At 37.8% G+C, this 23,925-nt stretch overlaps 1 protein-coding gene across 1 annotated transcript; it reads right to left on the bottom strand.

Annotated features, from left to right (window-relative positions):
* Positions 1–2,301: 2,301 nt before the first annotated feature.
* On the bottom strand, positions 2,302–22,087 carry LOC136833738 (sialin-like). The gene is made up of 7 exons (XM_067095962.1): positions 21,935–22,087; positions 21,523–21,748; positions 10,159–10,291; positions 9,570–9,725; positions 7,863–7,948; positions 3,844–4,037; positions 2,302–2,929 (listed from the first exon to the last, which is right to left on the bottom strand). Exons 1-6 carry the CDS (start codon positions 21,961–21,963, stop codon positions 3,846–3,848), a joined length of 822 nt encoding a protein of 273 aa, XP_066952063.1. The 5' UTR covers positions 21,964–22,087; the 3' UTR covers positions 2,302–2,929; positions 3,844–3,845.
* Positions 22,088–23,925: the final 1,838 nt, after the last annotated feature.

The raw sequence follows: 23,925 nt of genomic DNA, 5'->3' as shown, positions 1-23,925 counted from the left end.
AGGTGGCACAGTGCCACCCCGGCTAATTAACAATTAGAGGGTACATCACGTGACTTTAATTTCCTCCTCGTTCCAATGCCCGATCTTTCTCACGTCCTCCTTCGGCGAATTCGGCTAAGGTACATCATGACTTTAATTTCCTCCTCGTTCCAACCTCTTGTCGGCGAACGTGTGGCACAGTGCCACCCCCGGCTAATTCACAATTAAGGGTACATCACGTGACTTTAATTTCCCTCCTCGTTCCAACCCTCTTGCCCGATCTTTCTCACGTCCTCCTTCGGCGAACGTGTGGCACAGTGCCACCCCGGCTAATTCACAATATTACATCACGTGACTTTAATTTCCCTGTTCCAACCTCTTGCCCGATCTTTCTCACGTCCTCCTTCAGCGAACGTGTGGCACAGTGCCATAGTTCACAAGATGGGTACATCACGTGACTTTAATTTCCTCCTCATTGATTCCCACAGTGCCACCCCGGCTAATTCACAATTTGTACATCACGTGACTTTAATTTCCCTCTCGTTCCAACCTCTTGCCCGATCTTTCTCACGTCCTCCTTCGGCGAACGTGTGGCACAGTGCCACCCCGGCTAATTTGTACATCACGTGACTTTAATTTCCCTCCTCGTTCCAACGATCTTTCTCACGTCCTCCTTCGGCGAACGTGTGGCACAGTAGTTCACAATGGGTACATCACGTGACTTTAATTTCCTCCTCGTTCCAACCCTCTTGCCCGATCTTTCATCGGCGAACGTGGCAATGCCACCCCGGCTAATTCACAATTAAGGGTACATCACGTGACTTTAATTTCCCTCCTCGTTCCAACCCTCTTGCCCGATCTTTCTCACGTCCTCCTTCGGCGAACGTGTGGCACAGTGCCACCCGCTAATTCACACCAAGGGTACATCACGTGACTTTAATTTCCCTCCTCGTTCCAACCCTCTTGCCCGATCTTTCTCACGTCCTCCTTCGGCGAACGTGTGGCACAGTGCCACCCCCGGCTAGTTCACAATTAAGGGTACATCACGTGACTTTAATTTCCTCCTCGTTCCAACCTCTTGCCCGATCTTTCTCACGTCCTCCTTGCGAACGTGTGGCACAGTGCCACCCCGGCTAATTCACAATTAAGGGTACATCACGTGACTTTAATTTCCTCCTCGTTCCAACCCTCTAATCACAGTGCCACCCCGGCTAATTCACAATTAAGGGTACATCACGTGACTTTAATTTCCCTGGAAAGTGCCACCCCCGGCTAAAATTAAGGGTACATCACGTGACTTTAATTTCCCTCCTCGTTCCAACCCTCTTGCCCGATCTTTTCACGTCCTCCTTCGGCGAAAGTGCCACCCCGGCTAATTCACAATTAAGGGTACATCACGTGATTCTCCTTTCCAATCTTGATAATTAGGCAGTGCCACCCCGGCTAATTCACAATTAAGGGTACACCGTACGAGGTAGGCTACAGGTTCTACCTTAAGTACCTGCTACTCTTCAAGGCGAGTCTATCATAGCCGTCTGCGCATGCGCGCCTAAGGATATTCCTAATCACAGGATGCTGTGGGCTTGCATGTTAGGAAAACTACAAATTTCTGCTTAATTTATCATTTCACTTGGCAAGAGCCCTGATTCTATCTAGATGGGTTTAAAAAATCATACTCCTGTTTTGCCATATAAAAATTAGACCTTCATAAAATGATGATTACACCATCTTTGCCAAAGAATCATATTACAAGTGTTAAAGAAATGGGGATTTTGTAAGAAGAAGAAGCAGCAGGAGTTGCAACAGCATTGCACACATGACTTACTCTTAGGAGCAGTTTTTCTTTGTAATATATTGTCTAGTAATCATCAACACAGACTTAACAACACGAGGATAGATTACAGAAGTGACAAGGGAACACATGAAAGTATATGGATCTAAGATTCTTGATTACCAAATATAGATAAGCATTCATAACTCACTGGAACCGGAAGGCCTCATTTAAGTCTTCAAGTGAAGCTTGAGTCAGTGATTCAAGGCCTGTGTCAAAGATGCAAATCTGATGCCGAGTCATCATACCGAGTGGATTAAAAATAGTAGAGATAGTTAGGGTATTAAAACACATGGGTCAGCTTAACCTAGTTTAATATAATGCAACTTGAAGAAGTTGATCGAACATGTAAAGACACACTATTAAATGAAAAAGGATATATATATATATATATATATATATATATATATATATATATATATATATATATATATATATATATATATATATATACATACATATATATATATACACATATATATAACTAAAGTTGATCTAGGGAATCTCAATAAAAGTACATTTAAGGGTGAAGTACAACTAGTGCATCTTTCTAATTATTCATTTGAGGTTAAAACACTCGCTGGTGTCATTTCAAATAAACTTAAAATAAGGTATGGATATGGAAATACATAATAAAACCTTATATATTAATAGAATTAAAGGTACAGAAATCGTATTTTCATTACATAAAAATGAAATGAACGTTCACCTGAAATTAAAGATTCTGAGATTCTAAGTTCTTGTCTTTTTTTATTTTGAGATTTTATACTTATTTTTAAATCTTGCATATTTAGTTGTTTTACAAGCATCTATATAATGTTCCTGTACTGCTGACTGTAGAGGTCTTAACAGTAGTATGGTTTTCTGGGAACCGGCAGCTCTTTGTTGATTGACTCCGAGGGAAAGATTTTTTATTTTAGACCTGAACTTTTTCTTTCAAAGCTGCATTGGGAACTATTAAAACATATTGTCACGCAATAATAAACGGACGTTAAGTTCTTCAGAATTTTATCATTATATAACAAATGTGAATTTACAGGCTACTTCAATCATGGCCAACTTCGATACACTGTCTCTTTACCTACAACTGCCGGATCAAAGAAACTCGAAGTAGTGACTCTGTGAGAGAAAATATAAAAAATTCTAAAATTAGTTTAATTTTAAGCAACGGTGAAAATGGAATACTTTATCTACCAAAATTCAGCAAAATATATACAAGTACATACAGAAAAATACAAAAGGGGAGTCTGATAAAAGACAGGACAATTGGACTTGGTGTTCAAGTGTACCTAAGACAAGGGCTGGTAGGCGAGCGGGGAGTGTAACTTCTGGTAACTGGGGTGCTATTCATCCATATTTGCCTCCATAGGAGATTTATCATGTGACTATTGCAAATAGAAGGTGCAACAATTGCTGGTGCTTTAAGCACGCGTTCTTGGAGTATGATAATTTTTCAACTCTGCAACAGGTATGAGGTCATTGAAGGTGAAAATTGACTATGAGTGAAGAGGCTGCTAAACTGGACCTTACTGAATTCCCAGACCAGAATGACAAAGGAAATTCTTATGCTTTTACACCTATCGCTACCGCATTGTCTGCACACCTGCCAAGCATAATAGGGAAGTGTAGCCTCTCTGGAGGACTGATAAAGGTAAAGTTGTCAATTTCTTCAACATATGCAATGATTCGCCAGATAATGTTCAGTCCTAGTTCTGCATCTCATTCAAAGAAGAGCTAAGAGGTTGTAAGTGAAAAATTCTACTTCCAGAGAATAGGTTTGGGAGTTGATCAAAGAGCTCAGCTCCCTGAGAATGTAAGGCGTCTTGTGAACACGTGCACTTGTCAAAATCAATTAACAAGCAAATATGTAGGTGTTGTAAATGGGAGTTAAGAATGGGGAATGTGCAATATGAGATAAGAATATGTGAATGGAAAAATAAGAAATAAAAATAGCGTAACATATATATATATATATATATATATACTCTATATATATGTGCGTGTGTGGGAGGTGTTATTAACATTCAACTTACTCTTATTTGTGCTGGAGTTCAACCTCTCTCATGTCGACACGCTCACTTGTGTATTTTTTAATGACTGAATCTCGACGGCGTGCAAAGTTCCAGGGCTGCACATCTCCTGAGACGAAAATGAAGAACACAACGAAGGCGATGAGGTAAATCGGAACACAGATCCAGAACAACTTCTGCCACTGAGCCAAAGTTTGCTGAAATGACAAAAGATGTCTTCTAATTAATGGATGGATAATTCATTCATGAGGCTCAAACTGCATTTTATATACCTTCTGAAGGGGGAAGGCTGTTAGACGAGTGGAGATTTATGGAAGACAACACAGGAGTGACATGACCAGCAGAATTTTACAGAGGTCACGTGGCACTAGAGGTGATGATTTTATATATATATATATATATATATATATATATATATATATATATATATATATATATATATATATATATATATATATATATATATATATATATATATATATATATATATATATATATATATATATATATATATATATATATATATATATATATATATATATATATATATATATATATATATATATATATATATATATATATATATATATATATATATATATATATATATATGTGTGTGTGTGTGTACGTATACGTACATACACACACAGACATATCTCATCGCCTCCAAACCTATCTGATGCAAAGGGCTTCTGTGAAATTCGGCCGCTCAAATCTTTTTTGTGCTTCATCTTCTGCAAATGTCTCATCTCCGGCATACCTTCTCATAGCTCTTATTTAAGTTGGTGTGGGCTCTCCAACTCCTCTGCTACCCACAGAAGCCCAGCTGACACTATCACATAATACTCTAAATGGGTCAGTGCAAAGGACATGTCCAGTCCATCTCCATCTCTGCTCCAACTTTATCTCATCTACTTATAGAACTTCCATAATTTCCCTTTCGGAATCATTTCTAACTCTCTCCTGCCATCTGACTCCCAGTATTCTTCTTAAACCTTTATTCTCAAATTGAATTAGCCTTTTACACAGTTTTACTTATATACAAAAAATCATGTTCGTACAGGAGTACAGATCATACTAAACTTGAATAAAATAAGTATGCAATGTAATTCTATTTGATTGCCGAATCTTAGTCAACCTGCGCATCGTTTGACTGTCCTGTTTTTAGTCTTTCACTAAATGCCAACTCTAGAGTGTCTGCACCGGGATCAATATTCCAAAATATTTGAAAGATTCAATATCACTATTCCTTCCTCCATCTAATGTTATTCCATCCTTTTATGCATACTTTGTCCTCATCATTTTTGTTTTTCTTAAATTCACTTTGAGTCCCATTTCTCTAGATATATGATGATTCTATTTAGCATCCCCTGTAAATTTTGCATTATTTTACTGATTAACACTGCATCATTGCTTTTTCTGTCTTTCAGCTTTTTATCATTGCTCCAGTCTAATATTTCTCTTCCATCTCGGCCCAATTTTGTAAACAGCAGAGGTGAAATACCATTTCCTTGTAGCACTTCACTTTACTGCAAATTCACTTGACAAGACCACATCAACATTAACATTGCCTTTGTTTTGTTCATGGATAAATACACTCATCATGGAAGGCCTTCCATGATACTGGCCTGTGAGTGCTGTCAATGATTTCCGTAATCAATGAAAGACACCAGAGGGGAAATTTTAAATTAAAATTGTGCACAATATTTCTTAATATTTGATCTGTGCAACGCCTGCATTTTCTAAAACCAGCTTTTCATTCATTTCTTTCTCCAAATTATTTAGAATGAGCACACTGAATATTTTTTTTATTATAACTGACTAAGTGCAATTCCTTTTTAGTTACACATTCAGTCCGGTAACCTTTCTCTGGTACCTTGGATATGATCTAATTTCATATTCTGCAAAACAGTCAGTTTAGGATAAGAGGTGTTATTTCAGTTTCAGCTAAAGTCACCTTTGAAGCAATTTCATGGTAACTTGACGTTTCCATTGTCTAAGTCACGTTGTCATTAATTCTAGTTCAAAAATTGTTCAAGTCTTGTCTGTTGGTGTGAAAGTCATACACTTGATCATTGTCAGGGTTTTGAACCTTTGCATTTCCAAGAGGTTTGGTCAAGAATGGCAGCAGAATTTGAAGTTATCAAAACAGCATGACAGTGAGGAGTTCATTCCTGGTTTAGCATACTAGGCTGATATTTTCGACCATCTGACCGAGGTGAATCTTTCGATTTAGGGCCCTGCAGCAATCATTAGGATGCCACTCAAAGATTGCAAGCTTTTATGGCCAGAGTGGAAGAGAAGATTGGAGTCAAACAGCTGGTCCAATCTCTAAACATCAGAAGATAGAATACGGATTAACACAGCATGTCCATATCTCTGAAGGAAGAAATCTGTAGACATCTGGATACATTTCAGAACCTTTTCAAAGGTTACTTCTGTTCGGGTGACCTAAAAATTGAAACATGGATTCGTAATGCTTTCCTTGTCCAATTCGACCGTCAGTAAAGAAGACTTTGTTCATCTGAGTATAAGGAAAATAATATGAAATTAACTCAACTTAAAGAAGCTGGAAGAATTTTGGCGTTCATTGACATAAGTCTTCCCTCATTTGGCAAAGCGTGCCATTGGTTGTCTCATTCCATTTACTACTACATACCTCTGTGATTCAGGATTATCCGCACATGCCATTAAAGAAACAAAAACTCAAAATCAGTTTGATGTCAAATATGACATCAGTGTTGCCTTGTCAAAGACAACTCTACAATTTCATCTTCTTATTCAAGATAAACAACAACAACTTTCACACTGAAATATAACAAAGGGCACAGTTACAGTTTGCTTTAGTTTAATTAGCAAAATTTGGATCTTTTTAATTTGTTCATTAAGTGGCCATTAATTTTTGCGTGAAAAAGAGTGAGAAACACATTCCTTGTACAGACTGTTTAATACTTTCTGTATGAGGCATTGGATATTCAGTTGAAATGTGTGTTCTTTTCGTACAAAATCTTCACTTTCATGCTTATATGCATTTTTCTAGGGGGAAGGGTCCATAGCTTGCACCGAATTCTCAGAGGGGTCTGTTACTCAAAAAAGGTTAAGAAGAACTGACCTAATACTTTGTCAGAATCCTGAAAAGCTAACCATTCAATAATTACGTATGTGGAACAGTTGCTTGCATTTCATGTCGCAATGCCCTGTTTGTATACTATTTTATTTAATTGCAACCTATTACCTTAAGAGCATCACAAAAGATATTTGCTTAGTATGTATGTGAAAACTTTGTGTCATTCATCTCTTGTACTTATACGTATCTGTTTATGTTATATTCCTTTCATTGGAATTCCAGAAGGTGAAAGCCTAGCAAAGATGTGGAATGGTTCCGCATACCATTGTTAAAAACCCTGTAAGCTTCCAGTAATCTTCAAAGCTTCGTCATCGAATCTTGGTTGGGTAGCCTCTAACAAAATGGTCTCTCAACCATGTGCCCATGTGTCACTCGCATAGCCCATCATTCATTCTCCTCATTCTCGACCACATGGAAGACCAGTCACCTGTAGTTACTGTGCTGCCCGCATATCATATTAAGACAATCAGAACCCACTAATAAAGTCAGTTGGTTCCTAGAATCTTGTGCTTGAGTTTCATTACAAACTTTTCATTCGTTAGTCTATGAGAAGTGGCAACCAAGTATAATGGGGACTCAACTGTTGACAAAAATGTAGCTATTATTATTATTACTACTGTACTCATAATCGCATGATCCAAGCTTCAAAAGCATTAAAATACTGAGCGAGCATCCAAAGAATAAATTGATTACCTGTAGCAACGCAGTCCATATTTGTGGGTCTGACTATCCTGATGTCAGGAGGTCACCGTTTTATGACTTAAAAAGTCATTTTCCTTGGCGTTTTGATGTCTGAAACATTTTTGATCACTAAATCTTAAATTACAAACACCGACGCCATTAGACAAGCCGTGTGAACTTTAGTTTTTTAATTAAGAAAACATCAGCCACTCACCTGCCCATCTGTCATAACCCCTGTCACGACAGGTACTGTGAAAAATGCTACGGTGCTGGTCATGTTTAGCAGTCCAAACAAAGTTCCTGAAAAAGAAAATTTGATTTTTTTCATATAAGTCTTAGTCATGTTTTTCCTTATGGTGTAATTTGAAAATGTTCATCTTGTTCATTGTTTTTGCTATTGGCAATTAATCTGTTGCATCAAATGTTGTTGTCATAGGATGCCAGGATTATACTTATTTCAAGCTGCAAATTAAGTGTGAACCTAGACATATCAGACAGTTACCGAAAAAGTCCTCTATAATTACTCAGGCTAAGGTTTTTGCACTACATTGCATACAGATTGTAAGCCAACCTTTATGGAAAAGAGGGGTTAAGTTTGGGAAAGAGAGGGTAGAATATTTAAATCTCGGAATTATTACTTATAATAAAGGGCAAATTTGCTGACAGACTTAAAAATGTATACCTAACTGAAAATATGAAAGTTAAAACCTTAATAGTTGCAATACAAGCTCACATGAATTAATCAGTAAGTCTGCAGTATATAGAACGCGGCACAATGAAATATTCAAACGCTGATTCTTAATAAATAAATGGGATCAGTAAGAGAAACCAGGTATTGAGAAGATTTGAAAGCTGTATAAAGTGTCAAAGGGTTTCTCTCCACTGAAGCGCGCATGAAATTGACGCAATGGTTATTTGGAGAACATTTGATGTCTTCTAAAACTATTGCTCTTTCGGTGTCTAAGGCTAGATGATTTGATTTAATTTTCATAATTTATCTCTACTTTTCACATCAAAGCAACACTTATGAGATTATTATTTTGTTGTATAGTTTTCCCTTTTAGCACTGTTTTATACTGGTTTCGAGAATGGATGAAATATTTAATTTTCTCTCATGATTGAAAACCATTGGCATAATATATGTTAACTGCATACGTAAGTATAGTGTGAAGACACAAACTGTTCAGAAAGATAGGGAAACTTTGTTTATTCTTGTTGCTGTTTAAAAGCGGGTTAAATTGTGATTTTCCTAGAGGTCTTATGTAATCTGCCTATTCAAGATACTCCCAGACTGCTCGAGTTGACCAGGAGTAAGCAACGACACCTTGTAGTGTTGCAGGCATGTACATAATGTACTAGAAACATCGAGAATTGGAGGCAAATGTATATATGTATTGGCTAAGGAGCGAGACAATGGGCTGACAGGCAGACTGAAGGAAATCCTGACAATTTTTCCCCCTGATCTCTAGCAGAAAAGAGAATACAGTACTGTGTTTCAGTTCAAGGAATTCATTTTATTGTTAGCTGAAAGTGAGGAGCTATTCAAAGGGAAAGACTCGTGTCAGACACCTCCCACGAGTTATGGTGGGCCACTGTGAAAATCATCGTATTCAGGGTCGTGAAAAAACTTTCTACTTTGTCTTTTACTGCTTATTTCAATCACACCATTTTTAAAGCCACCGGCCATAGCACCATAGAGCCTTCTTCCACACGTTGGGGGATAATTCATCTTCCTTGTTATCTTATTTTTAAAAATGAACCAGTTCTGAACGGCTGACGCAAGTTTCTGGCCAGTTTACCTTTTCCCCTTAGAACATAGGCAGAGTTGAAAAAACAATAATTCAGATTTCCATTATTGTACAGCTGGATGTGGGTTACCATCCTTAATGACTTAACAGTTTTTCATTTAAACGTAACTTACCTGAATAGTTTGGAGCAATGTCAGCGGGATTAACAATGGTGCTTGTCGTAACAGCCCCACTTAGAAATAAGGCTGCACATAGCAATGCCACAATGGTCTTCCAGTCACAGCCGGAGAAACTCACACCCAAGAGTAACAGGGCGGGAGGGCACATTGCTGAAATGCAATAAAGTGTGTAACTGGCTTGATATGCCTATGGAAAATGAGCTGAAAGAGTGGGTGTGAAAAGACCATACTGATCCTGATTATATAAAATGCGCTTCGACAACTGCCATCCAACTACACTTAAACTGTTCAGAGCCTTGGTTAATACTTGCTGAAACCCCTGTTTTGTTGCGTGAGCTTTTCATGACCTACTGTGAGTCAAATGGTTCCCAAAATGCTTATGTAGACTCATTACACTATTAAAACTTGCCGTTAATAATCAATTAGAATGGATAATGCGAAAACAATTCTTGAACGTTTGAACAAGCACCTTGTTGTTTTAAGGACCAGAGAAGGGGGGATGTACTGCTAATTTAAGTTAAAGGCAAAAGCTGAATGTAAAATCTGAAATAGGAAAGCTAAATTGTTATGTGAACAGTCCTACCAATAGCGCCGAAAATCCTTCTTGTTGATCGTATCGAAAGGTACTTATGGGTCAACAGCCAATCTCCAGCGGTGCTCATAAATATGGCCCCAGCATATCGAAAGATGAATGGTAGGGCGGAGATCAAACCGTTCTGTGAACAGAGATTCAGTGTTACTAAAGTATTATTGTTATTATTACTATTCAGAAGATGAACCCTATTCATATGCAACAAGTCCACAGGGGACAATGACATGAAATTCAAGCATCCAAAGAATATGGTAGCCTATGCATTTGAAAGAAGTAACAGAAGGTAATGAGAAGTACAGAAAGAGGAGATTAGTTATTAGAAAACAGATCAATTGAATTAACAAATAAATAAAAATGTAAGTAAAATATTCAAATACGTGTTGAATTGTGTTAGGGTAGTAATGCATTACATCTTCGCTTGAACTTCGGAAGTCCCAATTGCACGACGGTAGAGGTCCTCTGGGAGGCTGTTCCACAGTCCAATGGTGTGAGGAATAAAGACCCGGTGGAACTGAGAAGTTCGACAGCGAGGCACATTACTGAATATTGGTGCTGCTTCAGACTCATTCGGCAGAGTCCCATCACCCTGAAGGGGAGGATGGGTTGGGGAATCTGTACGACATCTGCTAATCAAAAGTACGTAAGTTATAAAACAAACAAAAAAAATTAAAACCGGGTCTACATAAAATTTCGATCTGTAAGTTTTTTCATAGGCTCTCTGCATGACGCATCTAGCTAAAAATCCCCTCTTGGGATATTTAGTGAGGTGAAAACCTAAATTTTTAATGAATCTCGTAAATAATACGTCTACTATTTAAAAATTTGATATTGTTAGTTTCCTTAGAATTTACAGAGGAATAAGTGACAGCTGATTCCTCAGTAAGGGCCTGTAAGAATTTCACTGTGATCATTTACAATTATGAAACTTTCCTTTCCCAGTTCAGTTACTCTAAAGGCCACCACTAACATTCAGTTATACCTGCTCCGATTTGCCTGCAGGGACACCTGAGTCTTAATGCGAACAACATGCATATTTTTTTTTTTTTTTTTGCCTACGCAGACCTAGGCAAATAACTCATCTTAGTCAATATGACTGCGTGAAAACGACCTCCGCAGGTGCAGCACCTGCACGCTAGCGACTTAGCGTGGGGAGGCGGCAGGCCCCTTTTTTTTGCTCAGTTCTCCTCCACCCGTCCTGGGGTGGGGAGTACGTTTCAGTCAGAAACAGAAAATGTTGAGCTTTATTGAATTTAAAAGTTCTTATAACTAAATTAATCGATACGGATGCCAGGTTAATATATATTTATAATTCTCTCATTTTTCCACTGGAAAAATAATTGTGTATGACGTAGGCTGCAGTTAGCAGCATTATTCCTGAATGCCTTGAAGATTTCACTGAAATCGTTAAGAATGAGCCTTGTCTTGGGAAATTAGAATCCAAAGACTATCATAGCAGATAAAAAAAAAAAGCTGCGTATTCTAAATCAATCGAAAAACTCAAGGAGATACATTCTGCTGCTGTATCCCCATGTACGTTTATTCATGGTTATAAATCATATATGCAAGTCAGTGTTCAAATGAGAATAAATATTCAATATAGTGAAGTAATATAAAATTAGAATAGGCATACTTGCGTCTGTTTATGATTATGCATCATGTATATAATTCAGTTTTAAAATGAGAACGAAATAATCAGCAATGCTTATTCATTGTAAATTAACATCATACGTTAACACCCACTCTTTCACTGGACGTCTTTTTTAGGCATTTATTATCTTTTGTTGCTATCAGCAAGCCAATTGTTGCCAGAGCATCGCCTGTTGACGCCATGGCTGCTACAGAGGATTGTTAAAAAAAAAAACTGTATCGTTAGTGGTGAAGGTATGTCTGCACAGGTCTCCCTGCACACGTATACCTGAACATTAGTGGTAGCCATAACGTTCAGGCGTTCCTGGGCAGGCTTTTCCGACGCATGCATATCGATTGAGATGATTTATTTGCTCAGGTCGCCTGTGGAGGCAGAAAAGAACTTCGGGATATTCACATGAACGTTCAGGTATGCCTACATAGGTCACCTGTGCAGGCAGTAAAAACTGCGAGATGTTCACATTAACGTTCAGGTTACACGATGCTCTGGCTGTAATTGGCTTGCTGATATCATAAAACTAATTCATAAACGTCAAGTAAGACGTCCGGTGAAAGAGTGGCTAAAAAAACTCATTCATTGGTAAAAGTTTAACTTTGGCGCCAAGGACTTTCATAATGTTTATTGAATATTTTATGAAAATGAAGGAAGAGTTCCATGGCAAGATGATTGTGATAATTTAGTGATTGTTTGTTTTCATTTCGTAGTTGACATATATATAGGCCTAATATTGTTTTTCCCCTTTCATTAAAATTCTTAATACTGATTTGTTTTCATTAAGGAATGACTTTCTCATGATGAGTTACAACGAGTGAACATCCATAGTTTATTAGTGTTCCTTTGTTTCATTTGTGTGTTTATGTTAGTCTAATTTCATTTCGAAACGGGCTTGCATGGGATGTGAGCAAAGAATAAAACGCATAGTCTAATACTGTTTTTTTATCAGAATGTTGAATATTATTTTTTAATTTTAAAAGGGAGTTGCATTTATGATGCATAATCATGAATAGCGGCATTATAGGCCTGTTCTTGTTTTACATTATTTCACCATAATGAACATCTACTCTCATTTAGAAACTAACTTGCTCAAATGATTTGTGACCACGAATAAACATACATAGGCTTAATCTGCTACGATAGCCTTTGGATTTTATTTGCTTAAGCAAAGTCTCATTTACACAGATTTCACGGAAATCTACAACACATTCAGGAATGATGCTGCCACTTTCAGCCTTCATTGTACACAATTATTTTTCCCGTCGAAAAATGATAAAATTATAAATATATATAGTATTCTGACATCCGTATTAATTATGAAAAAGCAAGTAAATCCGATATATCATCAATTTAGGGATAAACACGTTTAAATTTATTAAAAGTTCGTTCTTGACTGATATACGTGATAGAAGTCCGGCGTCGGAAACCGACCTGAGCCAAAAAACATTGCCTAACCACACTAACGTTGAAGTGGGCATTGACAACGGTTTGGCCGGAATCTTATTGATTGAGATGATGAGCTATTTGCTCAGGTCGCCTGCGCAGGCGAGGAAAACTGTGCAGGTTGTTCACATTAACGTTCAGTTCTCCCTGCATAGGCCGACTGTGCAGGCATAACTGAACGTTATCGATGCATTTTTTACTCAGTTCTTGGTAGCAGGCATGACGTCAAAGGACGTTGCTTCAGCAGTGATTGACCTGCTGATAGCAACAGAAAACAATAATCGCCTAAAAAGGATGTCTAATGAAGGAGTAACTATTATTCATTGTTAACATACAACGTTGGAAGAGAACTAAGTAAAAAAATGTGGCCTCCCCTCCCCCTCACTAACTTTCGGGCGCACCTGCTCATGTCGTTTCGACGTAAGCATGTCGAACGAAATTAATCATATGCTCAGGTCGCATGCGTAGGAAGAGAAAACTGTACAGGTTGTCCAGTTAACGTTTAGGTGTAATGGACTTAGTTGCCCCAGTGCTTGGCATGTATGCCTGAAAACTATAAATCAGTTATTAATTAATCTTAAAAGTTGAGATTGCTGTAGGTCTGAATGTGACGTCACAAAACGAAAAAGCCCTTTGTTCACTAGTCGACAAACGTCTACGGTTGATTAGGGTTCGACGCTTTAGGAACCTTTTCGTCCACATTTCATAAAATTTAGACTAAAGTGAGCCAGTTCTCGTGCAGTTTTCAATAAATGCAGTGAACCGAGATTGACTAAATGCCAAGACTGTCGTCGATTCAACATTGTAACAATAAAGCAGCCATTCAACAAGCTAGAACGTACAGCGTTGCATGGAAGGTTAGTTGAGGCACTCCTTTCGTCATGTAAGTACATATAGAAAAGTCTGCCATCCTTGCTCATTGTTTCTTAAATTTAAGTCATTCATTTGAGGTTTCTTAACACTTATTTTCAGAATACTTAGCCTATAGGCCTACTTTCGAGGTTCTCCTTTTTGATTTTTGAGAACATTTAACTGGAGAGCCTGAGGTTGGGTCGTTTCGGTCCCAAGTCATTTAGGCCGTAAGCAGTTTACATGCAAAATGGCCTCCGTAGGTGCGCAGCCCGATTCCCGCCAGTCGTCGACCAGGACAGGTTATTCATACACTAATAGACATAGGCTAACCTTTCCTATAATGCCAGGCCCTGACCGAGCCAGATCTTACCTTCCTAACCTCACTTTGGGCGACGTTCACCAACCTGGCTGGGGGGCGAAGCATAAAGGTAGTAACCTGTCCCGGTCGGCGACCGGTGGGAATCGAGCCACGCAACTAAAGTAAAGTTCTACTATGTTTTGGTTGCAAAATTTACAGTTTTGTCGGTTGACTGTAATTAACCTCAGAAATTATATGTTTTTGTATGCCGGCCATCCTGGAATGCTATTGCGCATGCGCAGTGTTAGAGGGGAGCTTTTGGTAAAAAGTGCAGTTTCCTTCAACGAGGGGGTCTGGGGTTCGGAGCCCCCAACTAAGTAACACAGCCTGCTAGGTTAGGTTAGGGGTAATTTTAAGTATTAGCTCTGCGCCTGTTTTTACCTTGGAAACTGGTTTTTTGTACATTTTTAGGGCTTCTGATACTGGCCCTAAGCATTTGTTTGTTGTCGGCCAAATGGAATGTCCCTTCGCCATGTTTGGTACTGGCCCTGGGCGGGCAGTACCCATACATGAACAAGTTATTGCACTTGCCAGACGGGGTATGAACCAATCCAAACAGACGTACCCATGCGTTGTCTTGTGAAGATTGCGTATGGAAACCCCTTGTTGGATGGACTTCAGGGGTTAGGTTAATTACATTCATGTGACAAAAATTGGAGGTAAATCCATAATTAGCAACCAAAAAACTGTAGAAAAAGTCAAGTTAGAATGAAATCACTGCCGCAGAGCTACTACTTAGATCTACCAGGTTAGGTTATGGTACCTTAGGTTAGTATAGTTCCTTTTATAATAGGTTTCCTGGTAGAGCTAAGCCGGCTGTCTGCAGTGAGCTAGACTATGGCAGTTGACTTTTTCTATAGAACTTTATCTGTTGAACAAGAATTTAAAGTAATATTTTGTCGCTAGGCTGTAATTAAGCTGTAAATTATCTTAGAACTGTAGCCGACAGTAAAGGGGACCCATTGGGAATCGGGGTTTTGGGTGGGGTAAAACACTCTCAAGAATAGCTAACGGTAAGGGGGACCCGTTGGGGATTTGGGGTTTTGGGTGGGGTAAATGACTTGGGAAAAGGTTTGGGCACCTTATTGTTGTATTTCCTGTTATATTTGTCATTTGGAACACGAAAAACAAGTGTAAAAAAAAAAGGGCAAATAAATGGACAGATGGAGCCGTTCCAAATGCATTTTTCATGCATTACTAGTACTGCTGATTCCAGGCCCTATCACGCATACGTGGTCATACAGGCGAGCCAATCTTCCTATGCCTCCAACTGAGAGAGAGTAGTATTCTAAGCCGGTGTTCTGCGGTTAGCTAGACTGTGGCAATTGACGTTTTCCTATGTTATTTTACTTGCTTTACAAGAATTTAAAGTAATATTTTTTTTACATTTTCTGTAACCCCTGTGGCTGGCGCGCACAGCAAAACATTACTGCCTGCCAGAACATACGAGCTTGCCAAGAATATTTCAAAATGTGGATAAGGCGTGAAGTGCCATTCCGCCACCCTGTTTACGTTTCTTCCCCCCTGACCGAAAGCTTCGAATAGTGTCCAGTCGAGCTAGACTATGGCAGTTGACGTTTTTCTGTGTTATTTTACTTGTTTTACAAGAGTTTGAGGTAGTATTTTGCCAGCTGGCTGTAGCTAAACTGTAATTTACCCTTGAACTGTATAGGTCGGTGCAGGGGACCCATTGGTACCGTCATGTAGCCTTCAAAGGTCAGTTACAGTTTAGTTAAAGCCAGCCGACAAAATATTTTAAATTCTTGTAAAGCAAGTAAAATAACACAGGAAAATGTCAACTGCCATAGGCTACCTCACCACAGACAGCCGGCTTAGAATTACTGGCTTCCTTAGCCAGTCCCTTCTTCAACATAGGCCTATGGCTCCTTGATGACTTAAGCATGCGCGGAACCATTCCATACCAACAACATGATGCTCCGGTCTTTCTCCCAATATTTCCAAAACCCAGGGTTCCCAAAGGGTCCCCAACCATGTTGGGTAGATCTGAGGTTAACCCTTAAGGGACAGGCTTAATATACAGTATATTAAACACACCCCCAAAACTGGGCAGACTTTAAGGGTGGCCAGTTTAAGGAAAAAAGGCATCACTGGCAGATATACAAATGCACTTGGTGTAAGAAAAAAAATTCTAAAAAATTTTTCTGTACCATCCACAGGCAGTTGAAAGTGACTATTCACAACCCAGTGTGAGGCCTCTTTTACGAGACATTCATGAAAATATGCTAATTTTACAAACTTATACATGTTTTTTTGTAATACAGTCATACCCTGAACTTATGCAAGGTTAGATTCCAGAACCCCTCTTGAATTTTTGCATAAGTTTCCCAGTCTCAAAAAATGCTAAGTAATGCTTATGTCTAGAGTTTAAACACTAAATATGACCCCAATCATGCTCCTAAATTATTAAGCTAACTTTTAAATGAAATTAAAGCTTCTGTAATTTCATTTAAAAGTTAGCTTAATACATTACCCTTAAAAAAAAATAAATGGTTGACATAAAATTAGAGAGTTGGAAGAGAATTTTTGTCTCTCTCCCCCTCCGACTGATCTATTTTTAGAAGTTTTCAAACCTCTTTTTAATAACTTCTTTGTTCTACATCTCTTTCTCTTTGTTCTGAAATGCTTTTTCATGAACAAACAGTGTTTTTTATTTGGACTAATACAACTCCTAGTTATTATGTGTCTATTGTATAGAACGTATTTGCCACTAGTTTATTACAGTTTGTAGACGGTACAGGTAAAATTGGATCAATTTAAACTGTATACTGTACAGGTAAAGATGTACAGAGAAATAATGAGTTGTAAAAATGTGTGAGTGCTAACTACGAGAGAGAGAGAAAGGGTTGTCCTTATTTAAGAGCATGAAATTATTTATCAGTTATTACGGAGAAAGAGAATAACACGAGAGAGAGAGAGTGAGTTGTCGTTACTTGAAATATCAAGTTTAATTATTTATGAATTATTATGGAGACAGAGAGAATAACTTGAGAGAGAGAGAGAGAGAGAAAAGTTATTCCTACATTAGATATCAAAAGATGGAAATTCATGATTTATGAAGGAAAAAGGAAAAAGAAAGAAAGAGAGAGAGAGATAGTATGTAGAAATCCTTTGACATGCTGTAGGCAACGATTGACATACATGACAGCTTTGCCCTCACCCCTCTCTTCACAGTTTCACAAAAGATTGAGAAATGATATTTGTTTGTTTAAAATATCACATAATTTTCTGTAGAAATGTATAAATTTTGTAATTACACTTATTATTATTATTAATATTTGAAAATTAGTACTTATTATTAGGTAAATCATTTATATATCATACAAATCAAATAAACGTATACATGTAACCATAAAAATTCTCTCATCTCTTACTGAGATGAGAGAATTTTTATGGTTACATGTATGTTTATTTGTTTTGTTGATAAATAAATGATTTACATAATAATAAGTACTAATTTTCAAATAATAATAATAATAATAATATAACTAATTATAAAATTTATACATTTTTATAGTAAATTGTGATATTTTAAACAAACAAATATCATTTCCCTATCTTTTGTGAAATCGCTGAAGAGAGGGGTGAGGGCAAAGCTGTCAAATGTCAATCGTTGCCTACAGTGTCTCTCTCTCTCTCTCTCTCTCTCTCTCTCTCTCTCTCTCTCTCTCTCTCTCTCTTTCTCTCTTTCTCTCTTTCTCTCTCAGTGTTCTCTCTTTTCTCTCCTTTGGGGCACTCTCTCTCTTTCTCTCTCTCTCTTTCCTCAAAATCTCAGGGTTCTCTCTTACATAAACTCTTTCTCTGAATTTCAAAATCTCTCTTTCTCTCTCTCTTCTCTCTCTCTCTCTCTCTATTTTCTCTTTCTCTCTCTCTCTCAAATCTCTATCTCTCTCTCTCTCTCTCTCTCTCTCATCTCCTCTAAATCTCGCTCTCTCTCTCTCTTCTCTCTCTTTTTCTCTTCTTTCTTTTTCCTTCATAAATCATGAATTTCCATATTTTTATATCTAACCTTTGGGGCACCTACAAACTGAGTTTTTAGCTAAGTTATTCCTCTCTCTTACCCCAAAATGGGCAGGGTTAGTCACTTACATAAACGAAAGAGTAGCGCTTCCATGAATGTTCAAAATTTAAGCTGCTGTTGAGTAGAAACTCTTAGCTAAGTAAATACTGGGTAAGTATATATAAAACTTTATTTTATCATAAAAGTGTCATATTTGACTTTTGCAAATGGATACTATGAGTGTAACACCTGGGCTAACCTAGGTCTATAGTTTACACATAGCCTACACATTTTCATCTCGTCTATGGTAATACAATATGGTAACAACTGATTTGGAAGTTGCTGTACAGAAATACATTACCGTCACAAAACCATGGTAAAATTTAGGCTACATATATGTATAGATTGCACTGTACAGTGTCATCATCATCATCCAGGTGCCATATCCCCAAGGACGTCGGCAATCATGGCTCGCCACTCCTCTCTATTTTGAATCAGCTCTCTGCAGCAACTGAGCTGCAGACATTCTTCCTCCAGTCATTTCTCACCAATCCATCCATATATTTTTATCAGGTCTTTCTTGGCTGACTTCCATTGATTTTACCAGTGAGAGAGAGATGTTCTAGTTCTTGTCTTCTCACTATGTGAGTTGAACAAACTGCATTTGTCACCTCTCACTGAAGACAAAGTTCTCTCTCAATGCCTACTCTCTCTAATACCTGCTCATTAGTTTTCCTTTCTGTCCATGATATTTTCAGCATCCTTCTCCAAAACCACATTTCTGCAGCCTCTCCTCATCTGCCGAAAAGGTCCAAGTTTCACAGCCATCACAACAAGACAGACCAAACAAAACATTTCACAAATCTTCTCCTAAGATTCATCGATATTTTGTTGGTGACTAATCTCTTTATCTTACCAAATGCATCTTTTGCCATGGATATTCTCTTCCTGATCTCTTTTTCGCATTTTCCATCACTTGTGACAGTGCATCCTAAATAATTAAAACTATCGGTTTGTTTAACTGTTTCAGCATTAATTCTTATATCTGTTCTTGGGGATTTCATCTTTGGAGATAAATAACTTCTGTTTTCTTAATATTTATTGACAGACCTCTTACTGCTTGACTCGTGTAAAGTACTGACTAAAGCTTGAAGTTTATCATGAGAGTCTGCAACAAGTGCTGTATCATCAGCATATCTGATAATAATATTGACTCCTCCAACCTTAATTCCTTCCATATCTCTGAGATCTCTCATTATCATTTCACTATATAAATTGAAAACTGGTGATAACACACAACCCTGTCTTACCACTCTTTGATGTGCCGAGTCTCTGATTCGTCATTTTCTACTTTCACTGATGCCTCTTGATTCCAATATAAATTCTTTATCAATCTTAGATCTTTCCCATCGATATTTATCTGTTCCAATATCCTTATAAGGTAATGTTAAGTAAGGATCAAAAGCCTTTTCATAGTCAACAAAACAAATATATAGATCATTTTTCACTTCTATTGCTTCTCCATCAACATTCTCAAAATAAAAATTGCATTTCTTGTCCCTTTATCTCTCATAAAACCAGAACTGTTCATTGCCAATCTCTGGGAGTATCTTATTTCTTATTCTATTCAAAACAATCCTTAATATTATTTTTGTGAAACATGATACTGATAGTCCGGTGTTTATTTCAAGTGTTCCTGGTATTTTTGGCATTGTGATAAATGTTGATTTGTACAATAACTATTTCCATTAATATATCAATGATGTATTTCTCCCAGAGCTACCAACATCTCTGCTGCTATTCCATCATCACCTGTTGCTTTATCGCTTTTCATTTGTTTTAAAGATGCCTCTATCTCTGATCTGATTATACTTGGTCCTTCTCCGTTGTCATTGAAAGATGTTCTATTCTATCATCATCAAACAACAATATATTCCGTCCATCTTTCCAATATTTCTTTTGACTCCATTACTATGGTTCCATCCGCTTTTTGATACCAGTGCTGATACTTCTCCTTCTTTTTTTAAAAGTAATTTCTTTCATGACACAGGTTCTTGTCATGCACTTTCTCCGTTCATTTATCCAAATCTTCTACCTCCTCACAAATCTCATCAAATCCACCATTCCCTCTTAATATCCAGGGTAAGCCATCTTTCATCCATCATTATCAAGATATCTTCTGTCATCCAGTCTCCAGGTCCTCCTTTCTGTTGATGGTATTATTTCATGCACTTATTGCAAATGCCACTTTTGCTGAGGATGTTGGAGCACTGGGCCTTCTTCCTTAAGCTGGTCATATCTATTTTTACACACATATTATATTGGTTCGTCATTTCCTCTGTTTTCAATAATTTACAGCTGCCTCTTTGGTACTCTTCCTCTGATTTTTCAACTTTCACTGTTACAGAAATACATGGTCACTATTACAATCGGCTCCTGGGTAGGTTTTCACTGTATGACAGAGTTCCTAAATCTTTTATTGATGGTTAGAAAGTCTATTTGGTTTCTAACTCTGTCACCAGGGCTTTTCCATGTCCAGAGATGTCTTGGGTGGTGATTAAACCAGTGTTTGATATAATCTGTTTCTCTAATTTTTTTTTTTTCTTCTTCTTTTTTCAAGAAACAATGGGGTTTTGTAACGTAACCTCATCTTAACTGGGGAAATACCTGTACAGTTTATCATATATCTTTGGGGCCTTTATCCCTGATCTGAGTGTGTCATATAATGGTGATCCAGTTAATTGAGGGATTACCGTGAATCTCTACCTCTATTGCACCTACACTTTTCATCCCCTTTTGACACTCCATAGCCAGTAGTTCGCCCAACTGTTAAAGTGACTGTAGGCTGTCAAGTGAATTGGCACAAATGTTGAAGCTGTGACTTCTGTTGCTAAACTAAGTGCAATTTTGATGCCAAGAAAAGTAAATTAGGTTTGAACCTTTTAATCAAAGTTGAAAATCAGGGTTTTGTGTTAGCTGATTAGGAATGGATGTCAAAATTTTGACAAACGGTCAGGCTAGCAAGAGACAGCACTCACTAACCTCTTTGATGGAAAAACCAAGAATATTTTTCATGTAAGTTGGAAGTTGCGTTAAAAATAAAGCAAGAGCCCAGCAGCTTCCAAAGTCTCCAATGACCACTGCCCACACTGGAGTGCTAGTTAATATGGATTTCCAGGGAATACCTCTTGGCTGATCTTCATCACTAGTTGAAGTGCCTGATTTCTTAATTGCTGTTTCTATGTATTCCAACTCTTTGTCACTAATTCTGTATAAGGAGAGAAAAATCCATAACTTTGTCAATTGCAATTTTAAATCTAAATAGCCTTAAGATAAAAGTAATTATGAGAAGCAGCAACATTAGGTACATATCACAAAAGTTCTTCCATCATAGGGAATACTAAGATGATGTATCAAAACTACATAACATAATGACCATAGCTTGTAAACACACCTTGTGTGTTGAGATGGATAATTGTGCATTAGCGAAAACCAGAATAAGGACCATATGATGGGAAGACATCCTGTTACATAAAAGGCAGTTGGCCACCCATAGCGATCAATGATAAAGCCGCACAGGGGCAGGGTTATGGCTGTGCTCAGATTTGTTCCTAAGAAGAAAGGAGATGAAATTGTTTGGGATGAATCTTGACCTGCTGTTAAGGTTAGCTTACTTTACATGGTTAGGTGTGATCAGCATTCAGAACAAACAGTAGAATGACACTGAGCTGACCCAGATTGACTATATAGTCACTGGTTTCCCACAAGGTGGTGTTGGAATGTTTATGTTCTTGTCAGAATTCTTCCTGCCATGTATGCTGTCATACAGTATGAATTGGCTGCACTAATTATGACTATGTTTTGGTAGATTTTCTTCAGTATGGTATTGTGCTTACGTATTTCTTGTTTCGCAGTATGTCAGTTAAAGCAAGCAGAGATAGAAGTGTAAGATTAGTTTTGTGTAAATCAAATACATTCATTTGGGCATCATGGTCACACGGTTTATGTGTTGTGTGTGTGTATGTGTGTGTTACCTGCTTAATGAGTGTTTTTTTCTTTTTGTTGAGGATCTAAGGAGTCTTTGATGATAAAATTAATAATTTTTTAAATGGTTATTGCCTCTCCATTATGATAAGTATATTCCCTTGTCAGGTGGGAGGATGATAGTGTGAAAACTAAAAATCTCTAGGATCATTTAGTTTGAAGTTAAGTATACCTTAGTTTTACCAGACCACTGAGCTGATTAACAGCTCTCCTAGGGCTGGTTGAAGGATTAGACTTATTTAATGTGGCTAAGAACCAATTGGTTACTTAGTAACAGGGCTTACAGCTTATTGTGGAATCCAAACCACATTATAACGAGAAATGAATTTCTGTCACTAGAAATAAATTCTAACTCTTCATTAGCCGGCTGGGGAGTCGAACTCGGGCCTAACGAGTGCAAGGCCACAACTCTACCGACTCTCCCAAGGAAGAGCCTTCATTTAGTTTGAACTGGATACTGACCCATGTCTTTCGGATGGCTCGAGTATCAATTTTTTACCATTCAGTTTTTTCTCTGTCGTTGGCCCATGAGGTTGTATGCAGAGTGGTACTGTATTTAGAATTTGCTACCACTTGAATCGTTTATTGGATTTTGGGTTTGGCCTTACATGGTTTTTGGCACTATGGTATTTAGGATGCTATTCACAGGGGATAAGACAAATTGTATTGAGTCTCTAAGGCAAGAGGGTGTAATACCTGGCTTTACTCTTCAGTTAATGATGGTCACATCATATGTGTTAAATGTAGGAACAAGGATTGTTCTTTTAATGATCGCTGTGATCAGCATATTGAGTGACCCGATGAGATAGTGAATGTTTATTTAAGGTATAAGCAGATGAGAGAAGGAGATAAGAATAGGGAAAGAGAAACAAAGGGTTTTCAAACACTAGGTCTGGAGGTGATGATACAAGTAAGAGCTTCTGATCTTTTCACAATCAGTCACTTAGTATCTCTACTAACTCTGCCTGTTTTCCTAGTAACCTCTCTCTCCTTCAAAATTATTTCTCCTCTCAAAGCTCCCTGTATTGTTCAGGACATGAGATTTGGCAGATTGGAAGCCGATGCAGCTAGTTTTAGAGCTATGTTTGAGAAGTTAATGGAGATAACTTCCTTGATATTTGCTGTTTTACTGGCCTATTTTGATTGTCCTTTTTTTGGGGTTCCCCCTTGCAGCAGAGGACATGCCTTGCACCACCTCTCCTTGATACCCATACTTTAGCCACACTCTGTGATGCTCCTCCTACTGTTGAAAGTACTGTACTGGGAAGGGAATATGTCCATGAGTGGAAGCAGTTTGTGCCCAGTGTTATCTTCCTCTGGCCAACCTGATTTGTGTCGTGTATAGGTTGGCGTTCAGTAGACGAAAGATGCACACAGCAAAATAGAGTGAAGTTCTCATAA

This window comes from Macrobrachium rosenbergii, chromosome 52 (assembly GCF_040412425.1).
Source record: "Macrobrachium rosenbergii isolate ZJJX-2024 chromosome 52, ASM4041242v1, whole genome shotgun sequence".
Taxonomy (NCBI): Eukaryota; Metazoa; Arthropoda; class Malacostraca; order Decapoda; family Palaemonidae; genus Macrobrachium; species Macrobrachium rosenbergii.
Note: the sequence above shows the minus strand (reverse complement) of the source record. Positions and strands in the feature narration are given on the sequence as shown.

Excerpts from the sequence above, each read along its gene's own strand:
- LOC136833738 (XM_067095962.1), bottom strand. The coding sequence starts at position 21,963 with ATGCACAATTATCCATCTCAACACACAAG. Across the intron at positions 10,292-21,522 it reads TTGGTTTTTCCATCAAAGAG|AACGGTTTGATCTCCGCCCT; the intron begins GTTAGTGAGTGC and ends CTCTGTTCACAG. Across the intron at positions 7,949-9,569 it reads CATTGCTCCAAACTATTCAG|GAACTTTGTTTGGACTGCTA; the intron begins GTAAGTTACGTT and ends TTTCTTTTTCAG.